General features: G+C 38.9%; 1 protein-coding gene across 1 annotated transcript; it reads right to left on the bottom strand.

Moving 5' to 3' along the window:
- Positions 1 to 2,735: 2,735 nt before the first annotated feature.
- LOC146323820 (uncharacterized) lies at positions 2,736 to 5,620 on the bottom strand. The gene is made up of 3 exons (XM_084722194.1): positions 5,472 to 5,620; positions 5,296 to 5,366; positions 2,736 to 4,328 (listed from the first exon to the last, which is right to left on the bottom strand). The coding sequence occupies exon 3, from the start codon at positions 4,322 to 4,324 to the stop codon at positions 3,284 to 3,286; it is 1,041 nt and encodes a 346-aa protein (XP_084578320.1). The 5' UTR covers positions 4,325 to 4,328; positions 5,296 to 5,366; positions 5,472 to 5,620; the 3' UTR covers positions 2,736 to 3,283.
- Between the last annotated feature and the right edge of the window lie 13,368 nt (positions 5,621 to 18,988).

Genomic DNA, 18,988 nt, shown 5'->3' with positions numbered 1-18,988 from the left:
ATGCTGTTATAAGAAGAGGGGGGCTGACATTGTCTGGTTGCTTTGAGTCCTACCCTCTCACCTCCCTCCTTTGCTTTCTCTCTCTATGTGTCGTTTTCCTGTCTTCGCACAGGAAAACGACACCTCGGACTGTCCACCTGTCTGACTGCCCCCCTCTTGATCTTGATAGTGTTGTGGTGTAGGAGGCTTGCCCACGCAGGGGTCTCATTTGTATGATGTTGCCGTCAACTTCAAAGATTGAGTGTATCGTATGTGAGAATTGCATAGGATAATGCATTTTAACACATGAGTATAGTAATGCCTCATTATTTCATTTTTCAAATAAATCTAATTTGTTTTTAACTTTGCTTTGTTGTTGATTGTACTGTAGCTGCTTTGTGATGTGTAGCATTCGGTCACGTTTCATCTAGACAGACATTTTTCATGTCTAGCACTTAGCTGATGGCTCTTTCCAGAAAACACTTAAACATTGCAGTAGCAGTATGACTATATTTGTATAAGAGACTAAGAGACTCAAAACTCAAGTCACAACACCCAGGATAAAGATATCACTAGCGTTAGGTGTCTCTCAGATATTTACAGTAAACTGAGTGTTGAATAAATCTTTGGCAGATTAGATAAGTGAAAATAAGATAAGTGTTTATCACTTATCACTCACCATATATGTCGAAGTTGTGACTATGTTTCTGCACATTTGACGTCTTCTCACTCATCTGATTTTTGCAGTACAGTTTGTCCATGTCAGAACCACTTGTGCACTATAGGAAGACAAATTAACTTTGGAATCGGAACAATAACATGTACTTTTGTGGCTAAAAATATCACTCCAACCCCCCGTGTCTATGTGTAGACATTGTCGCACACAGACAAATAAGATTTTTGCTTCCTGTTTGATGTGCTTATGCCATTAATGTTAAAAAATGTGATTCAAAAATGCTTTGTTGTTGTTGGATGACCAAGAAGATGCAGTCTAACCTAAACCTTCACCAAAGCCATTTTCAAGCCCAAGCATTGGTCTAGATGTCTGTGTATGTTTAGACCATTTTTCAAACTAATTGACAGTTGTGTCTGTGGGATGGACAAGACTGTGACAAAGTCTGGAAAAGGAAAGGAAACGGAATATCATCTGACATTAAACAAAGTAGTACATATTGTGAACTGTATGAAAGCATCAATGATTTAATGGTGATATTTTGCAACCAGAGACATTTTTGTGTTGATAGGGCTGGGCAATATTTCAGTATTACATTGATTGTGATATGAGATTATATATCATCTTGGATTTCGAATATTGTTATATTGTGATATGGTAGTGTTGTATTTGCTTGGTTTTAAAAGCTGAATTAGTAAAATGATTTGATTTTCTGAACTTACCAGACTCTTCTAGGTGTTCCATCTATACCCACTTAGTCATTATATCCAGATTCCTGATTATTTATCAAAGATTTAATTGTTAATATTTTGTGAAAGCATTATTTGTCAGCCATACAATATTGATATGCGTCAGTATTGAGGTATTTGGTCCAAAATATTGGGATATTGGATTTTGTCCATAATGCCCAGCCCTAAATACACTTAATATTTATGTTTCTATGAAAACTAGTTCAAGGTTCCTTTAAAAATGATTGTGGACAAAACCTAATAAGTTTTATTTAGGAGACATCAATACCTTTTCGATAAAGGGTGACATCTTTTCAAACAAGGTGACATTTAAGGATGATATTAAAAACACATGTTGTTCCCACTCACATTTTCTTTTCTGTAAAATCAGTGTAAATGTTACATAAAGTATACTATAAATAACAAGTTTTACATAATTTACTCTTTAATAGTGTGTTTGCTTGTCTTACCCTACAAGATAAAATGCATACACACTGACTAGGAAGGCAGAAATGTATTGAAAAAATAATGCCTAGTTTGATGTTTGAGTCCCAGCATCCTGACAGAAGCATCTGTTCCAATATTGTGTTGTAGCGCCCTCTGTTGGTGGTCTCGGGAAACACATGCAGGACCCCCTGTTACCGATGCCACTGAAGAGCTTCTGGTCATGTTAACCAGGAGATAAAAATCCGTTTTGAGTGACAGAACTAAACAATAATGTTTAGTATTGTTACACATCAAAAAACTGACCTGAAGCCGGAAGCACTGCAAGAAGCTGAACTTAAAGACTGTTTTACAAAAACCTTCATGAAAAATGAAACTTTTCTAAGAAGGCCTGTTGAGCTGATTTTAAATGTTATTGTTTCCTATTGAACTTTAAAAATATCAACAGTTTCATTTTCCCAACCTTTGCAACTTTGCACCTTTGCAAACGAGGGCTATTGATATCGTCATTAAAAGTGAAAAAAATTCCCTTCGTGGTTTTTTTTTTTTTTTTTTTTTTTGTGTGTGTGTCAAGTACACACGCCTTAAAGCATCATGTGCTTGCAGTCATGGAGGAGTAAATTTATTGATATTCCTGACTTTAACAAAAATAAAACACAAAGGAGTGGCATAATAACCGCACAAGGAAGGAAGGTTTCTCACGCTGAGTTATAGGCAAAACAAATCAACGGTTCAACGTTTGGTTTTCCATTGAATCTGTGAAAAAGTCTGCTGGGAAATCACGCCGTGGGGATAAAGGGAAATACCAAGTCAACAGGCACTCAGTTTCACTGCTTCAGTCAACGGTGTGTTTTTTTCACCGCAGATTAACGGCAAAAAACAAAACAAAACAAATAATTAACCTTAACCCATCAAATCAAGACAGTAATTTATTTTATGTCACCATAATATCCCAAATCATGACAAAATACCTGGCATGTCTTATATATTACCTTCTATATAGTAAAACATAACTTGGCCAAATAAAAGATTTAATGAAGCTGCATTATTATTCTTGATGTTAAAAGGTTTCACTGGTCCGTGCATGCAAACTAACCGCTGTCTTTTTATGCACCCATTCAAAACCACAGAAAGCCTGTCAGTAAGTCTACAGAATAGGCTGCATGAAAAGGCTCTTCGTGCATCCTGTATATCGGTAAATATAGGCTGCATTGGCCCACATAGGATATCATTGTACTGTTATCCAACTTTGACCTGTTCACGCAATGACCACATAACAAATTGAGTTCTATGTGTTGCATTCAGGTGTTTTATTTCAATTATAAGACAACTTTTTTTTATCCATTAGGGATTTAAATCATCCACAGTTGCAATTACTGTAGTATCAAAAATAAAGTAAGCTGTTTTTTTTGTTTGTTTGTTTGGTTTTAATGAACGCCAAGACAGTCTTATTGTCTTGTTAGCGTCCATCAGGACTGAAGTGTGTCCCGAGTGCGCCGCTGAAGCGGCTCTTGAAGCCCTTCTGAATGTCCGCCTCCACACCGACACTCTGGCCTGGTCTCTCCTGGATGTACAGAGGCAGGCCGGGATAAACGGCTGGCGGGGCCAAGTAGGGCCGCCAAGGCAGCAACAAATTATTACACACTGTCGGGTGACTGACATGGGGCACAAGCCAATTTTGAGACGACAGCATGGAGGCGTGATGATGGAGTGTATCAGGTGTGGGCAGAAATGCTCGGATGGAGGAGGCGTCGGTAGAGTTGTTGGAGCTGTCTCCGCTGGAGGAGACCTGTCGCTGGGCATCCATATCTGCCTCCAAAACTCCCCAGGGAGATTGGACACGGGGCAGGAAGGGGAAGTGATCTTGCTGTGTGCCACAACTATGAGAGTTTTGTGGATTAAAATTTACAGCTGAGTTTAAATAATGAACATTACCCTCAAATGGGTGTATCGCTTTTTCTTGATGTCTCACACCCAGAACAGGAGCCGGGGTGCTCCTGCTCTTGCCCCAGAGTCCTGCCTGGAAGAGGGCAGGGGTAGCTTCGCCAGATGCGGTAGATGTTTTGCTCTTTTCTGCTGTCATGTTGTTGTGGTACTGCAGACTGAGCAGCTGAGCCCGCAGCTGTGCGTTCTCGTCGCTCAGTGCCAGCAGCTGACCCTCCAGCATCAGGTCGTTCAGCCTCCTCTTCTCCCTGGACCGCTTGGCCGCCTCGTTGTTCTTCAGTCGCTTGTCCCAGTAGGTGGCATCTTTTTTGTCGGCGGGGATCATCTGCCTCTTGCGGCGCGTAACGGGGCTGACGTGGCTGCTGCAGGCCCGTAAACGCAGGAGACGTCGAACCAACAGGGAGGACGGTGACACCGGGAAGAGGAGGCCAGGGTCTGGATGATCAGGCTCCACGAACTCGCTGCTCTCCACTGAGGAGGAGGAGGAAGAGGAGGAGGAGGAGGGTTGGCAGGCAGCTGCGGGATCGTGACGGTCAGGGCTCCTCGGAGTAGACATGGTACTAGACAGGAGGGAAGCAAAAGTTTATTTATTTTTTTTCAAGTTCTTTATTTAAAAGATGTGCATTGACATGTTGGGAGACAATCCGGTAAATTATCTAAGTTTTAAAACAAAAAATGGTCAGACGACCAGGCAACATTGGAATCAAAAGGTTAAATAAACCATTTTTTATTCCATCCGAAACTAGATCGATCTATCCATCATAGCCCACGCATTATGTTTTAATGTGTTCCTGAACTAGACTATAAACTTAATCTATGCAGTAGTATACTAACTAGATTGTTAAATGAAGGCTATATTATTTTTCATATTACTTTATAGGCTACATAATTGTTTGCGTATTCTATTTTTTTGTCCTTTTTTTCCCTAATTTCTTCCTCGTTGGACTAATTAAGAATTGACTTATTTCCACGTACAAAGCAAAGCTCATGTATTTAAACATTATACTACACATTAGTAATAAATAGGTAAAATTAGCTTAATCTTGACCAGCTACAACATTAAATGATAGTCATGTTAAGACAATAATAATAATAATTCAATTATATAACTATTCCCTTGAAATGAGCCAGTTAACTGAGTTACATGTGCATGCTGCTAGCATTTGAATCCTCCTGATATGTCAGATTTGTGACTGTGCCATCTATGTGTTAATTTGTGTTTATGAGATATGTGCATTGACGTTTATGTCACATTTCTTCTATTTATTTGTCACTTTATCTACCTGCTCTGGTTCGTTGCACGTTGGTCATCGTGGATTGTTTTTAAATGTACTTTGGGAATAAATTTGACTTGACTTGACCATTTTGTATTGAATTATAAACCCTTCTTTCGATTAAATGCAATGGCAGGAATGAAGTGTAGATGATCGTCCTCAGTTAGCTTTAATGCATTAAACACTAGCGGTAATGTTTCGTCTTCAGACACAGTCAAACGTAATTAGACAGTGATAAACTTTCCGCACTGACCTGAATGAAGAGTTGACTCCTGTTGGATGAGTTGGAGGACAGGATCAACTTTGAGGCAGCTTGTTGAAATTCTGCAACACACACAACGACGTACAGCGTTTGACACGGCGCGAGGATCATTTACTTGATACTGTATTCAAGTCAGAGGATGTTTGCTCGGAGCAGGCTGCGCTTACCTGTCAATCACAACCAGCGGTGCTGAAGAGAGCAGAGCTGCCGGGTGGCGCTTACATATACCGTCAGCACGCAGCCAATCGGGCTGTGACCTGACTGTTTTAAGTGCTGTGGAAACTGATCAGGCAACTTCGCTTGGAGAGCGGAAGTCCAAGACAAACCGTGTGGTCACGTTCAAAGCAACAGGTGATAGTGAAATGAGTCACATTGGATCAACTGCCCTACTTATTCGGCTGCTGCACATCCATTCAGCATGATCATCTGCGCATTGTCTGCAAAACAGTGCACTAACGCGTTCACTAAGCTTTATTTATTTATGGACATTGCAGATTTTACACGAGTTTGCATTAAAATGTGAATATAGTAGTTAATTGGTGTGTGATTGTTAAACTTAGCTTGTAGAAAATGAGATAAATTAGAAACCATTTTAAAAATGAATAAGAAAATAAGAGATATCAAAATCTACTTTGATGTTCTTGTTTGTTGAATATGGTTGTTGGTTGTTTAAAGGGACAGTTTAGCCAAAAATCAAAAATTCAAATTTCTCCTCTGGCCTGTAGTGCCGTTTATTCATTTAGGTTGTTTTGATGTGCATTGCTGAGTTTTGGTGATATCAGCCATAGAGATGTCTGCTGTTTCTAAAACATATTGGAACTAGATGGCACCCAGGTTGTGGTGCACTTTTCTTGGCTGATTCTGATTTCCGAGTTTGGAAGGATCTGACCTGCCTGTTCCGATTTTGTCTGATTCCAGTTTTCAGTCTTACAAAGAACTATAATTGACAGCATTCACAAACTTTTTTTCTACTTTTCTTGTCAAATGAAATTGGATATTCGTAATAAAGCACCAACTATTATGTAGCTTATACCTTTTCTCCAAAAGTGCTCTAGATTACAGCCAGGCCTTGCTGTGGTATTATATTAATATTATGTACTACAGGGAACATAATCTTGCAGGATTTTGCGTGAAGCAATTTCACATAATCTCATGTGGAAGCAGATGTAAACAAACCAGAGACTGATGCGGTGCAACAGTTTGCTGTAGTAAAATTTTGCTGGGTGGAAAACCGAAGCAGAAGTGAAATGAGTCTGGATGAGAAAATGTTTGAGGAGACACAGCAACACAGGTTGATAATTCTTCAGCCAGAACAGGAGGTGAGATTTCAACTGGCAGTTTGTGAACAGCAGTCTGGCTAACATTAGCCTGAAGAGCTAGAAAGTTTATGGCTGTTTGGCAACGCTGTCAGCTGCTGTGTCTCATTGGAGACTCTGTCTTCTTTTTATCCTGTTCTTTGAATCTATTGCTAACACTGACTTCATGCAAACATGTGTCTGAGTGTGTACTGCTGTCAGCAGCACGGTCGTGGGTGTGATGTTGTGGCCAGTGTCTGCTGCGTGCATGACGTGACCATTGTGTGTGCGAATATGACTGTATAGACCATAAGTGAAAAATACTCATGAAAATACAAGTACCCAAAAAACTACTTAATTATAGTAATTTTAGTGTTTGTAATTAGTTACTTCAATCCCTGTTTTTCCACAGATTATAAATTAATGTGCTGCATTCTTACTTTTTGTAAACTAGGCATATTTCTTTAGTGGTCCCTGTTGGTCAGTGCCATAGACTACACAGTCGTTCCCAAACTTTGTTGGGCTTGCCCCCCTTACAAAAGCTGAAAAAAAAGTTCACACCCTTCAACCCACAATTTTTTATCAGTCTTTCACAGAAATGGGAGGTATAACTGCTAAAAAAGTATTCAAAAGTTGAATTTTAGTGAAATAAAGGTTAGTAGAATAGAATCAGCAAACACTTAATAATCATATTCATTCAAGTTTGTTTCAGTTTTTATTTCTCCCGTGGTCATCCGTGCCCCCCCTGCAGTGACTCTGAGCCCCCCAGTGGGGCCTACCCCCCAAGTTTGGGAACCACTGGTATAATAAATAGTGGGCAGAGCATTTGTGACATCACCCACAGGTTTCAAAGGGCCACCGTGAAACTCACAGTCTTGTGGCCATCTTGCCATCAACATCTTGGGAATGCCTGACTCTGCTGACTCCTGGCTACTCCAAAGATGGATAAAATGGGCTACTGGCAGCTAGCCATGATGGTACCCATCTGTCGGTCAAAGTGGGCATACTCTTAATTGTGCATCTCAGTATAATTTAAATGGGTGAGTTGTTTAAAAATTCACTCCCTGTACAGTTGTTATGAATTGGGACTTTTTTTTTATACTAAGTTGTAAACGTATTTATCACTGCTGTAAAGTTGAGCGTTTTAATATGGGTGTCCAACAACATTGGCTAGTTTTTGGAGCCAGCCTCAAGTGGCCATTGGAGGAAATGCAGTTGTTTAAAAATTTTTTGAGGGGGGCTTTTATGCCTTTAATTTATAGGACAGCGAAAGGGGGAGAGGGAGTGAGAGAATGACATTCACCAAAGGGCCACAGGCGGGAGTTGAACCCACAGCTGCTGCAGAGGACTCACAGCCTCAGTACATGGGGCAAATACTCTACCAACTTAGCTACCAGGCCACCAGAACTGCAGTGTTTGATACTAATGTAATGTAGTAATTAGTGATTTTTACATTAGCCCAATTTGTGAAAGAAAAACTCCTGCTTACATGGACGTAATATGGTTATTCCACACGGTCTGTCACTTTGTCTCATCCATCAATCCAAACTACACTGCAGAGTCTTTACGCTGGCTTTAAGACTAGTTAAATAGACTCAGTCACACCTGTATGTTAACAGTGATTCAAGCATGTTATTCATGTTAAAATGCTACCATGCTAAATAAACATACTGTAGTATGTTAATATGCCTATGTGTGTGAAAGGTAAACTGCCTTGCATTCAGTTACCATAATAGCGTGCTAGTGAACATTTTAACATGATAAAAACCCACTGGTGTTAAGAATCTTACAACTTTTCATGTGACGGGTGCGACATATAATTAGTTTTGTCAGAATGTTGATTGGCCTGAAGCTCTATAGTTGACGTTGTCCGAGCATTAATGTATGTTTGTCATAACAGTTAATGTGAATGAAATGACAAATGTGTAGCCAGCCTATAGCAGCCACCTCAGCCAGCCTGATCCCTCCCAGCTCTGGCCACCCCTGTCAAAAGATTATGGGGATGACACTGGATGTTGCCTACAAAAAGTCTTTTTTTTTCCTCTTTTCCACTTTTTCTGCTGGATGGTCCAGATGCTTCCCACTGCATCCTCAGATGGCATATCAGCTTCTGGGGTCTGCATGTGTCTTCAGTCCTTTTGAGAGTCGGTGTCATTTTCGAACGGCCAAAAAGGCTACCAATGGTAAATGCAGTCTTCAGTCAAGTTCTTCCTCACCTCCTCAATAACTGTCTGAATTGAGTTGCTTAGTGTACAGGACAGGACCACACTGCAACAAGGCGTCTTGACATTGGACAATACCAGAAATATCAGCTGCAAACTTGCCAACCATTTGAAGACCTTAGCAAGTTCAGGTCAATACAAAAAGTATCATCTTAGCCAGCTTCTATTTCAAGCATGACCATATTGAAGAAAGACAGCCAGGCACAAAAACTCAAACCAGTGAAGGCACCTGCTTTGCAGCACAACCGCAATAACACCACCAAATTGCAAAACCAGATTGCATTGTACAGGATCACTCTTCTCAGATGTTATTATGTTGGGTTGAGTGTGGGGGGTGTCCAGATCAGGAGGGGAATGTCCTCTGAGCTATCAGCTCTGTGTTTGTAGAAAACTCCAGCAAATCTTTCTGTCTGACTCATTGTAACCACAGAGGCCACAGTTAGACATGTTTCAACAGTCAGGTTAGTGTTTCAGTAAAAAGGTAGTCTCCAGATTTTTAAAGAGGTACTAACATATCAGATTGTATTGATTGAAGTCAGTACAATCACAAAGAAACACACACAGGAATGGCACAGACATAACACCACCTTGTTACAATAACAAGAAGGTGTATTTATGAATGTTATGCCATCAGAACAAGTATCAAACAACACAGCCAAGGGTTAATAATGGCAGCAGGACTGATATTTTGTTGTGATTGAAATTATTCATCTTGGAGTGACTGCAATGCACAGTCCTGACTGTTCAGTTTAAACATGACTCATTGTCACTGTTTAAATAAACATGCACAGAAAGAATTGTGGTATATCATGGTGGGCATGCATAATTTCTTTTACCACTGCAACTTTCTCATTGTGTGGGAACACCCACATCCTGACTGCATGTTGCAGATGATCTCTCTGTATGTGGAGGATTTATCTTGTGCAGTATATGTCCTGTTAATTTTAATTGTCACTCAGTGTAGACTGTGGGTGTAAGCCTGTCCTTAGCTGCCTATTTTAGACTGCATTCTCTTCCCCCTCTGCTATCTGCGTGTTAGAGTTTTCAAAATCGAAGTTGTTACGGGAAACGACGACAACTTCCAAGCTAGCAACCTACACAGTAAAAATGGCATGTTTCCAAACCCGAACCGGGTAGCTAATAGTAAGAATCTAATCAAGCTAGCAGCTGTTATATTTTTTGCAGGGATGTATTCATTTCATCAGGGCTTGCAACCCTATATGCAAATGTTCCCCCAAAACAACCCAACATTGTTTTGTAAGGGCGCTGTTGCTGCGTCTGGGGCTTTGCGCCACCCAAGACAATTGTGATTGGTTTAAAGAAATACTAACAAGCCAAAGCATTTTCCCCTATACCAGAATGATTTTGGTTTCAGTCAGACCTTTTTCTAGTGCCGACACATCGCTTTGGATACAGGTCTAACTATGTGTGACTAGTTGTATGATAATACAGTCACCAGTTTAGTCAACACTCCTGTCGGGTAATGACACAGCTGATCAAAGCCTAACCAGTCTTGTTTATATTTCTCTCATATAGATGACTGTCTGATTTACACCTCATTGTTTGAAGCCAAAATGTGGATGCAATGGCCCTTCCGTTTCTTACAGTCATAAAAACCAGTGAAAAAACAAAACCACTGGTATGTTAGCTGAACCGTTGGTGTTAGTTTTTAAGTACTTACTTTCTCAGCCTGCTGTGGCACTCAGCCCTTAGGTTATGGGTTCCTACTGAAGACATAGATCATTACAACAGATTTATAGTTTCTTTTTTCTTTTTTTTAAAGCTTCAAAATATCCTTATACACAGCATAGTAGTTTTAGCAAAACCTGCTTAAACAGGAGGAAAGAGTGTATTTTGTTTGAGACTACTTTCAGCTGTGGATTAAAACACATTTGGTACTTGAGACAACACCATTTGTCCCATTAACATTTTAGTGTATTTCCAGCTATGAATGTATTTGCTTGTCTAGCCAGTAGTTCATCTGTATGATTGCAAGTACATACTATCCGGAGTTATTTGTATTTAGCATAATTTCCTGGTTAATTCAAAATATGTTGTTTGTTTCAAGTTAAGGGTGCCCAGATTTTTTACCCTTGAAGGGCAAGCAGACCCTTGTGCACTCCTGGACAGGGAAAGTATTATACTGACTTTCCTTATTTTTACTTACCATGCACCACAGGAATCAGTTCAGGTGTCAACCAGACCTGCAATTTATGCTTGTGCTGATGTCATTAATGATGTCATGTGTTGTACCAAATATGGGGTGATTGTATTGGGTTAAATATTGGGCTGGGTTGTGTGGACTAGCGTTTTTCGTAATGTTAATAGAGTTTTCTTGGCAAAGTGGAAGGAAATGTCTTGTTTGTATTGATGATGTTTACAGATACAAGTAAAAAGTAATTTACCTGTTTTAAGTGGGATAGATTGAGACACCCTTCAGAGAAATATGGTTCTACCTAGTCTGTTAAATAGCCTCCATCAGCTGAAGAATCAGAGTCACTGTTTGTCAGTGAAGAGGAAAAGACGTCTGTATTTTAATTTTGGCGTGTGATCAGATTGCACAGTGGTAAATGAAATGAATCATATCTTGCCTTGCCTAATCACTCTGCCTTGACAAAGTGCTATGGAACGTATTCACGGCAGGTGTGTGGGATTGATTCAGAGTAAACCACAGAGCCAATCTTTCTTAGAGAGAAGGAGTATGCCAGTCAGTGCAACAGTGTGACTCATTGATGTCTGTTTTTTTTGTACCATAATGGAGACTTATGACACAAAGGAATTAGCTATTTTAATACTTGTGAATAACGCTCACTTCATTATTGGTTTGTTTTTGTTTTGCTTTTTTTATTCTTCTGGTCTTGCAAAAAAATAAGAAAACTGTATCACCTGACTTATCCTTTAATTCAGACAGCTTGTCATGGTAGCAGCCAGTTCACAGTGCATAGAAATTTATTTTTTCAACATTTGAATATATATTAATATATATACAAATATGCTCTCCACAGCACCACATAGCCTTACCAATATTCACTAAACTACTTGTCCCCAGCCTGAGGGTCAAAAGTATACAAAACATTTTTTAAAAATACACAGTAGTTCTATATCCAAGCATTTCATTCATTTCTGTGAAGAAGACTCCTCAAAAAGTTCTGTCATTCTCAAACATGAATGAGGTAATATTCACTGCTTTGTAAAAGCAGTAAGACAGTGCCAAAACACATTCTGCATGTGTTGCAACGGTGTGACTTCATAGTAAAAGAGTTCAGGTACTAGACTGACCTACTTGCAGTCTAGACCTGTCTCACATTGAAAATGTGTTGAGCATTATGAAGCGCAGAATATGACAACAGAGAACCCAGGCTGTTGAATGACTGAAGTTGTATGTCAAGCAAGAATGGGGAAGAATAACACCCCTTTTTTACACCCCTCATTATCTCTAATGCAATATTCACATGAAATAATCTCCTGAAAATGGAACCAAATCGCTTTGTTCTGTACTGTTATTGTTGTGAAAATAATATGAAATATTCATAAAATATGCCACTTAGTTAGGGTTTGGTTGGTCTTTGGTTTATAGAAAAGAGGTCCCTTAAGGAAAAAGGTTGAGAGTCACTGCTCTAAACCTCAGTTTTACTATTACTGTCATAAAAACTAATTAAAGGAAATGCCAACATAAAGAATCTTTGGTACTGGGCCATTAAATGCTGAGAGAACAGCTTCAGTGCATCTTGGCATAGATTCTACAAGTATCTGGAACTGTACTTGCAGGCCGGACCACCATTCTTCCAAAAGAATATGCCCTCATTTGGTGTTTTGATGATGGTGGTAGAGAGCATTTTCTAACATGCCAGTCCAAAATCTCCCATAGGTGTCAATTAGATTGCTATCTGGTAAAGGCCATAGCATATGATTTACATCATTTTCATACTCATCAAAGCATTCAGTGACCATTCCTGCCCATTAGGAAAGAAATCAGAACAATCAAAAAAACATTGTACTGATTTGCAGCGACCGTTCACTTGAAGGGGACAAATGGTTCAAAACCGTGCTAGAAAAATCAAAAACTGAATCGAAAACCAAACCCCTCACTGTAGGGGTGTAACATTAAGGCCTGTACTGTTCTCATGATGTACGTCACACATGCACTCGCCCACTTGTATAATAGGAGTGGAATATGGTGAAGATTGACTCATCTTACTGTCATTTTTTTTCCACATTTCTGTATGCCAGACTATGGTTTTTGCACGACTGAACTCTCAAATGTGCATTCATGTTTGTAATGAAGGGTAATTAGAATCAGGATTTATTTCCAAGTAGGTTTACTCACACAAGGAATATGTTTTGGTGATCTTTATGCGTAACAATAAACAGTAAGTAGAAAAATAAGAAGACCAGTACTGCAAGTCAAGAAGCACAAATAAAGTTGACAGTAAGACATGGAAAAATATAAAAAATATAAAATATGTACAATATGCTTTTTACATGAAAGGGCTGTACACTTTGTGCAGGAATGTGCAAAGTGTTCATCAGTGAATGTGTAAAAGCAGGCAGTATGAGAATATTTGAAAAGTGCAAGATGGTTATCTGACGATGAAGTAACACAAAAAGAATGTGCATTAACGTAACACATTGACAGATGGCGTAGACCTTTATTTAAATTTAACATGTATTAGAGGTAGGAAGGGGTATAAGAGTCAGTGTCAGTTGGGGTCTCTGGCCTTGTTGATCAGACCAGCTAGTTGGGATGAAGCTGTTCTTATGGCATGAGGTGAACACAGCCTCCTGCCTGCCACTCTTGGCGGTGAGTGACTCAACTAGTATGTGTCAGAGGTGAAACCTGCACACTTCAGGGTCCTGGAGTCATATAACTCCCAGAGAGAGAGCTGTTTGCAGCCAGTCACCTACTATAAATTATTTTTGTGGCCAAAACCACTACTATAATATCCCTCTCTTGACAGACTGTTCATGCTGACACTGTCTGATCATGTCCTGCATTGACATTTTGAGAGACAGTTTCCTTGCATATCGCACTAATGCAGATACAATACATTATCAGTTATCAAATGTGTGCTGTCACCCTCGATTTCCGGTCCTATTTTCTGATGTCTTTTTCACAGCTCTAAATGCAGAGACTGTGTATTAGCAAAAATCCGGCAACATGAAACATACCACAATACAGGGGATACAATTCAACATAGTGTGATAGATTGCAATACTGTAAGCTTTTTTAAAAAAATATATAATCTAGTTAAACTGTCATAGTATAAAGAGGACATTACCATATACATAAAATCTGAGTTATAAATGTTTACTTTTTAATGCAGTCAATAGTGAAGATAGATGAAAACACTATGTATCACAATGTCATGATACAGTGTTTTGAGAGTCAATACAGTATCACGAAATGTATTGTGATACTCAAGTGTATCAATATTTTCATACAGTCCTAATTGAAACACTAGCCCAGGGCTATTCAATTTCAGTAGCAAGTGGGCTAAATAGGAAAATCACTGTGTGTTCGTGGGCCACACAGGGTACTGACAATTATTTGCGACAAGTAGCTCTTGAAGTATGATGTTTCTAGATATATTACTACATGGAAATGAACATCACTTTCCTTTCACTTTAATGGTATTATTATGACCACGGGCCATTTGACTTTGTTGAAAACATTGCCAGCTCTCACCTTCTCCGGTCACTGAGCACTCATGAAAACTGGCAGAAAACTAGCCATGATTAAACTTGTGGCGCCCTTTCATATTGCATTATTTCATCACAGCAGTGTATCTCTTTCAGAATAAACGCACTAGTTTATTAGTTGTTGTGGTAAATTAGTAAATAAATACTTGCCAGTTCACTCACTAATTAGCAATTTTCACAATCAACCTTACGTCTCTTTAGGTTTGAGAGAGACATTTTGAAGCCTGTTGTTAGCTTAGCTAACATGAGTTTCTCTGCCCTTGCAGCCCAGAGTGCAACATGAGGCTAGACTGAGCGAATTGCAGGTGCAGATTGTGCATAATCCACTGCAGCCACTCACAGTTTATAGGTGCTTGAAAAAAGACATAATCAATGCAATATTGGTTTAGATGTCCCAAAGTAGCTCAGAGATATGTCCCTTAGTTTTATTTAGCATATCATATAAATGCCAGCCTGATTTGCAGGCAGCCTTAGGTCACAGAAAAAAATCTAAAGGGATGTATCTGGCCTGCAGGATGCTAGTTGAAAAGGCCTGCACTAATCAGTTGAGCAATTTTTATGAGCTCCAGCCATCTGTGCCCCAACAATGAATCATCTTTCAAAGTCACTTTTCTTCTTGCTGTCTTCATACAAAATCCACTGAAAATGAGCTCAACTGGGCCTGCTCAGCATTTTACACACAAAGCATGACTGGATATTAATTGCTTATTGTACCATGCAGTGTACCTGTGTGAAAGCATCTGTGTTTGATATGTTTCGCCACTTACTTATTCAGGTTTTTCCTTTATCACCCATCTGTGTTTCAGTACACCCACACACTTTCACTGAACAAATTGATACCACTTTTTTTCAGGTGAAAGTGAAGAGGTGACTCATCAGTCGGGTAGGGGGGTAGTCTAATCAGTTCCCATAACCTTTGATGTTGTTATGTCACCCCCCCCACTCCTCACACACAAAAACACACTCCCACCCAAACACGACCATGCTCTACTTTCAACAAGCTGCTGTACATCGCAAGTCCACTTCAATGGAAATCCCACCACTTTGCTTTGGCTTCCCCTTAACCTAGTTCACATCTGCTTGTATGTCATGTCAAGCTTGATTTATTTCTATATTCCCTTTAAAGTCTGTAGTTTTATAGTTGGGGTTGATGTTCTGGCCCGATTCCTGCTCCTGAACCAATGGCTGAGCTGTTCAACCACCTTGTACAGGAAGTTGAGCCTCGGCAAGCTCAGAGGGTATGGCCTCCTCATAGTCAGCTGCAGTGTGACTTTTGGTTCAGGGCCACATGAAAACTGTACTTGATGTAGGCCTCTTAAGAGGCCTCTTTAGAAGCTCCCCACAGCCACAGGCCTTCTCACACTCACTGGGCTGAAGTCAGGGGTGGTCTGAGGGTCATGACCTGCTCAGATCCTGCAAGATGCAGAATAAGATGCGAACAAACATGCTCACATTTAACACATAGTCGAAACTTGGCCTGTATTTTTGATGTGTGATAAATTGCAGGGAGATAACGAATGTGTCTGTTTTGGGTTGGTCCTCCCTAATTGTGGTTTTCATTGTCATTTAAATAGAACTGACCATCACATCTATGGTTTTGACACGTGAGAAAACATTAATGAGCACAGGTAATTTCTTAAATTTCAAGAAACTACAGCATGTTATTGTGCATTTCTGACATGCAGATTTTGATTACTGCAAACAGTGTTGTGGCTTTTAGGGCGTTAACATCTTATCATATTTCTGTTTTGTAGTGATCAAAATATGAGGAAGTTAAACTTCTCATCTCCTCCTCTTGTGATTTTCTCACTGGCTACTGATACTATGGTAATGTGAATCTTAGCTAGATGTGACACGGAAATGTTTTTTTTAATATGTATGTAGTGACGTCTTTGTCAGTGGTCAAGTTCCAAGAATATAAAAGGTGCAGAAATAAATAAGTGTTTGTTTTTTTTACTGATATTTGCAGCGCTTGATTTCTGTTGGCAGAATGAAACTGGCCCATAAACTGGCATGAGTAATGTGAGATTATTTTGTGCTACTTGCTATCTTTGACTTACCATTTTCTCATTTTACTATCTCTAGCAGGGACAAACTATTTATAACCTTGTCCTACCACAGAAAAGATACAGCTTATATGTATTTGATGTCATAATGGTTTCACATATAGCATAAACATTTATTTAAAGGATAGATTCACATTTTTTCAAGTCTTTATCACTCATTCACATGTCCGTATGTACATGGCTGCCTATTTCTAGTCATAAATGGGAGATGCAAGAGTAGTGACAGGTAAGTTAGGTATGTAACTAAAGGTGCACCATGGGATTAGAAGATGAACTGATTCAAAAATGGAAGATTTCTTGCTAATAAATGCTGGTTGGTGGATGAAATGTACATGATCGGATACAGAAATTAAACACAAACTCATAACACTATTAATTTACTGTTGCTGTTATTTTTTGGCCATTACCAAAGTACCAAACTAATCAGTTTGCTGATTCTTGTTTGGTGCTGGAGAGTGCACCTACATCCTGATAATATTAAAGAAGTTCAACATATTCTAAGTTGAAAGTCAAATTAAGTGAGTATTTTCCAAGGTTAGTATATGTTTAGTACAAAAATTCTTTGTGTCTCTGGATAATGTGTTCAAGAATTTAAGAATTTCATATTTTAAATTTTATAACTTTAACCCACCAAAGTCTCAGATTATCTTAATTTAAATGTATTTTTTTCTCAGACTGAAGACTGTGGATTTTGTCCAGTATCTCTTACATTTGAAGTGAGTGAGTGAGTGGTAGGAAGGACCAGTATGGACAGGAGGAACAATTAGAGCAACAGCTCTGGATTAACTGTACATATCAGTGGTGGAATATAACAAAGTACAAATATTAGTTACTTTACTTGAGTATTGCCATTTTAGGCAACTTTCTACTCCGACTCTCACTCTCTCTCAGAGGGAGATACTGTACTTTCTACTCCACTACATGTGTCAGCTGTATTTGTCACACTCTTCCTGTCCAGTGAAAACCACTTATATCTAAATGTGCTAATTTTAAATGTTTATGGTAAATTGAAGGATGAACTTTTCCTTTATGGGTTGAAAAATTTTACCTATGTGGTTCTCACAGTACTGCAACGTTATGAATATATGATGATCTTATAGAGTATGATGCATTGCCGGAGATGAAACTAGCTAACAGTATATAAAGTTGTTCAAATTAGCACAACCTTAAACATCTACAGCAGTAAAATGCAACATACACTTTAATGCAACAGTAATATTAATCTTTAAAGATTGTATATGATAATAAAACACTGACAGGAGCCATTTTACTGCACAGTGAGTACATTTTGCCGATAATACTTTACAATACAATACATACTTTAGCCTAAGTAAAATTTTGATTTTAGGACTTATGGAGTGTTTTCATAATGTGGTATTAGTACTTTTACTAAAGTACTGAAGTTTGTCACCACTGGTACGTATGGAAATGTGAGAATTGTTGAAAAAATGTGAACCTATTTTTTAAGTGTTTTTATACATCTTAAATATTTCAGTTTTAATTTCTCATGCTGCTCATTTATGTTTGCAACATCCATATCTAATTTGAACATTTCTCTGTTTAAACAAAATAATTTAATTTGCCTTAGATTTATTATTACTTGAATTGCTTTTTTTGTATTTTATTTTGAAATACTGACTATAGATTGTGATAGATGATAGCTGTGATATGTATACCTGATCCTCTCGTTCTTTAAGTAGAAATCTGGCAAGAATCCAGTGGCTGAAAGAGACCACTCTCCTATGTGCTCATGGTTGTGAGGTTTGGCAGTCGTGATGGGCTGACGGTTAAACTGTGGTGGAAAAGCCTGGCCCATTGACTGTCAATGCTTGTGGAGGCCTGACAGCACCTCTGCCACACACACTGTCACATCAGCCTAACCACTCTGCTGCACAGCCCAGGTGTAAAAATAGATAGGAAAGATTGCCCTAGATATGCGCAAGCACTCACATACACACACACATACAGGACATTAGATACAGACACGTTCAGGTGTTAATATGTGGCATTTGTGGGGACAACCTCACTTACATGGGAAAGACAAATGAGACAAAGAGATATGAAACCACAAATAGTACATTTAACTGACATTCACATACATTCATTCAGCTGCCTTTTGTTCAGATGGGCTATTGTTGTTAAATTGACCTGTTTTGACCTTCATCTGATGGTTAATCTGCAGTGGGTGCCTATCTCCAGCAGGTGGCATTAGATTCATGAAGAAGGCAGAATGTTTAACCAAAGCCCTTGAATAAGTAATGCATGGCTCGACTTTTATCTAAAGATATAGACTAATTAAAAAAAAAAATCAGCCATGTGAGAAGCAGAGAAGCATTCTCTTAACTGAGTGACTGTATTGTAATTACCTTTAACAAAATAGAAGTACTTTATGAATGAATAC

This window comes from Lutjanus erythropterus, chromosome 7, assembly GCF_056507025.1.
Source record: "Lutjanus erythropterus isolate fLutEry1 chromosome 7, fLutEry1.hap2, whole genome shotgun sequence".
Lineage (NCBI taxonomy): Eukaryota > Metazoa > Chordata > Actinopteri > Lutjaniformes > Lutjanidae > Lutjanus > Lutjanus erythropterus.
Note: the sequence above shows the minus strand (reverse complement) of the source record. Positions and strands in the feature narration are given on the sequence as shown.

Coding starts and splice junctions, on each gene's coding strand:
- LOC146323820 (XM_084722194.1), bottom strand. CDS start 4,324: ATGTCTACTCCGAGGAGCCCTGACCGTCACGATCCCGCAGCTGCCTGC.